We start from the raw sequence: 2,500 nt of genomic DNA on the forward strand, positions 1-2,500 counted from the left end.
GACATATACGCTGTAGTTTTTTTCCGTTAGGGAGTTAACCAAGAAAAAAAATCAACTCTCAGTCCCCTTCAGCCATTTCATGTCTCGCAGCCTGAAAGCTAAACCGATTTTTAAGTTTCCATAATAAAACTATAATAAAACTAAAGCTCCTATGAATGAATATCTGTAGTGAGGATTCTATACCAAAACTTCTATAATTAAGAGCCTATACCGAAACTTCTATAATGAAGATCCTCTCCTGAAACAACTATAAGAATATCCTATATAATAATCGTATATAATCTCCTATATAAGAATCCTATATAATATCTTATATTATAATCCTATATAATATCCTATATAATAATACAATAACCTATATACTATTCTATATAACAATACAATATCCAATATAATAATCCTATACAATATCCTATATGATCCTATATAATACAGTATCCTATATGATACAATATCATATATAATAATACAGCATCCTATACGATACAATATCATATATAATAATACAGCATCCTATACGATACAATATCCTATATAATAATCCAATATAATATCCCATATAATAAAATATCATATATAATATCCTTCATAATGTCTAATGAAGATCTGATACTGAATTATTTAGTGTAACAAGACCCCCCATGACACCAATCCTACAATGACGCCCCTCTAATGAATCCTATAACGAAAGTCCCTCTACACAAACAGCCTCGATCAAAGCACATCCGAAGATGACCATTCGGCGGCGGCCAAGAAGTGGTTCCGTGCGCTAACTCCCTCCGGGAAGGAACTAAACAAACAGCTGATTACGGTCAACCTGCGTCAGCTGATTCCCTTCGACGTAGAGGCCTTCTACAGGTGATGTTCTTTTCTGATTGTTTTATACACACACACGCGTGCACACACACACACACATACACAACACACACACACACATATATATATATAAGTATATATATGCACATATATGTGTATATATATATAAATATATATATATAAGTATATATACACATATATGTGTATATATATAATAAATAAATATATATATATATATAATATATATATATATATATATATATATATATATATACCTATATGTATATATATATATATATATATATACCTATATGTATATATATATATATATATATATATATATATATATATATATGTATATATATATATATGTGTATATATATATATGTATATATATATGTATATATATATAGATATAAATATATATAATATATATGGATATAAAAAATATGTATCTCTCTGTATATATATATATATATATATATATACATATATATATATACAGAGAGAGAGAGAGAGATTGTGAGAGTAAGAGGACGAGAGAGAGAGAGAGTGAAAGAGCGTATAAGAAAGAAAGAAGGAAAGAAAGAAAAAAAGAACAAAGAAAAAAATAGAGAGTGAGAAAAAAGAAAGAGAAAGAAATACAAAGAGAAAGATAAACAAGCTAAATCAAGAGAGAAAGAGGAATAAGACCCTCCCCTCACCCCCAGGTACAACGGCTCCCTCACCACGCCCGGCTGCACGGAGAACGTTGAATGGACCGTCTTCGAGAACCCGGTCACAGTGCCCTTGCGGTTCCTCAAAGGGCTTCGAGCTCTGGCGAACGAAGAAGGGGAGCTCCTGGCGAACAACTTCCGGCCGCCACAGGCCCTTGGGAAGAGGAAGGTTCTGTACAGGTAATGATTCGGTGTGGTTTGTAAGGATCGTTCGGAATCGAGTCGAGACAGTTGAGTGGTGTGTGAGATAAGACTTGCTTGGGTTACTTTCTGCCCTTGGTGTGTTGTGACGTCGCTGATTTGTAGCCTAACTTTTGTTATCTATTCAGGGTTTGAGGAGGTACTTAAAGTGCTGCATTAAATATTGAATGGAGGAGTAAGCTTTTTTGGATCGTTTTCTGAAAGGTAATTAGTTAATTTCCTTTGACTTTGATGTGTTATGTTGTGACGTCACCTTAGCAGCATAGTCAAGTCTGCGTAATTCAGTCTGATCATGATCGAACACTTAGCTAGGGCATTAGATGGAAGATTAATCTAAGCTATTCTGAATGGAAGTTAAGCTCGGTTTGGTTAGTGCAAGAAAAAAAATCAATGAATTGGCGATATTGCTCTGGGGAATTCATGCTCTTGCCTTGAATAAAACTGTAGATCGTTTATAGTTCATCTTTACTTACATGTAATGTCAATATAAAAGGAAGTGAATGCAGATACATGCATTCCTCTACAAGCACACACAGGCATACACTTATGTAAACGTTTGTCACGAGTTTCTTCTGTGTTTTCAAGATTATGTAGATTAATAGCAAACTTATTATATATATAAAGTGTTGTAATTATTTCATATCTACAATTATTTCCTTACTGATTCTCGAGGAAAAAAATAACTTAATATAGCGAACAGATCATATATATACGTTTATATTTGCTATCTTGATTTCAACCAGAATTAAGAAAGAGGTTCAGAAGAA

The 2,500-nt window shown here is 32.6% G+C and overlaps 1 protein-coding gene across 1 annotated transcript in view; it reads left to right on the forward strand.

Annotated features, from left to right (window-relative positions):
• Window positions 1–2,500, forward strand: part of LOC122246546 (uncharacterized) — a 16,941-nt gene that overhangs the window by 9,257 nt on the left and 5,184 nt on the right. The window contains exons 7-8 of the mRNA XM_086541716.1: window positions 709–858; window positions 1,527–1,712. Of these exons, the coding sequence (XP_086397842.1) occupies window positions 709–858; window positions 1,527–1,712 (336 nt within the window). The remainder of the gene's footprint in view (window positions 1–708; window positions 859–1,526; window positions 1,713–2,500) is intronic.

The sequence above is a fragment of the Penaeus japonicus genome, unplaced genomic scaffold (assembly GCF_977035675.1).
Source record: "Penaeus japonicus unplaced genomic scaffold, GWHDUDI00000001_assembly GWHDUDI00000011, whole genome shotgun sequence".
In the NCBI taxonomy this organism is placed as follows: Eukaryota; Metazoa; Arthropoda; class Malacostraca; order Decapoda; family Penaeidae; genus Penaeus; species Penaeus japonicus.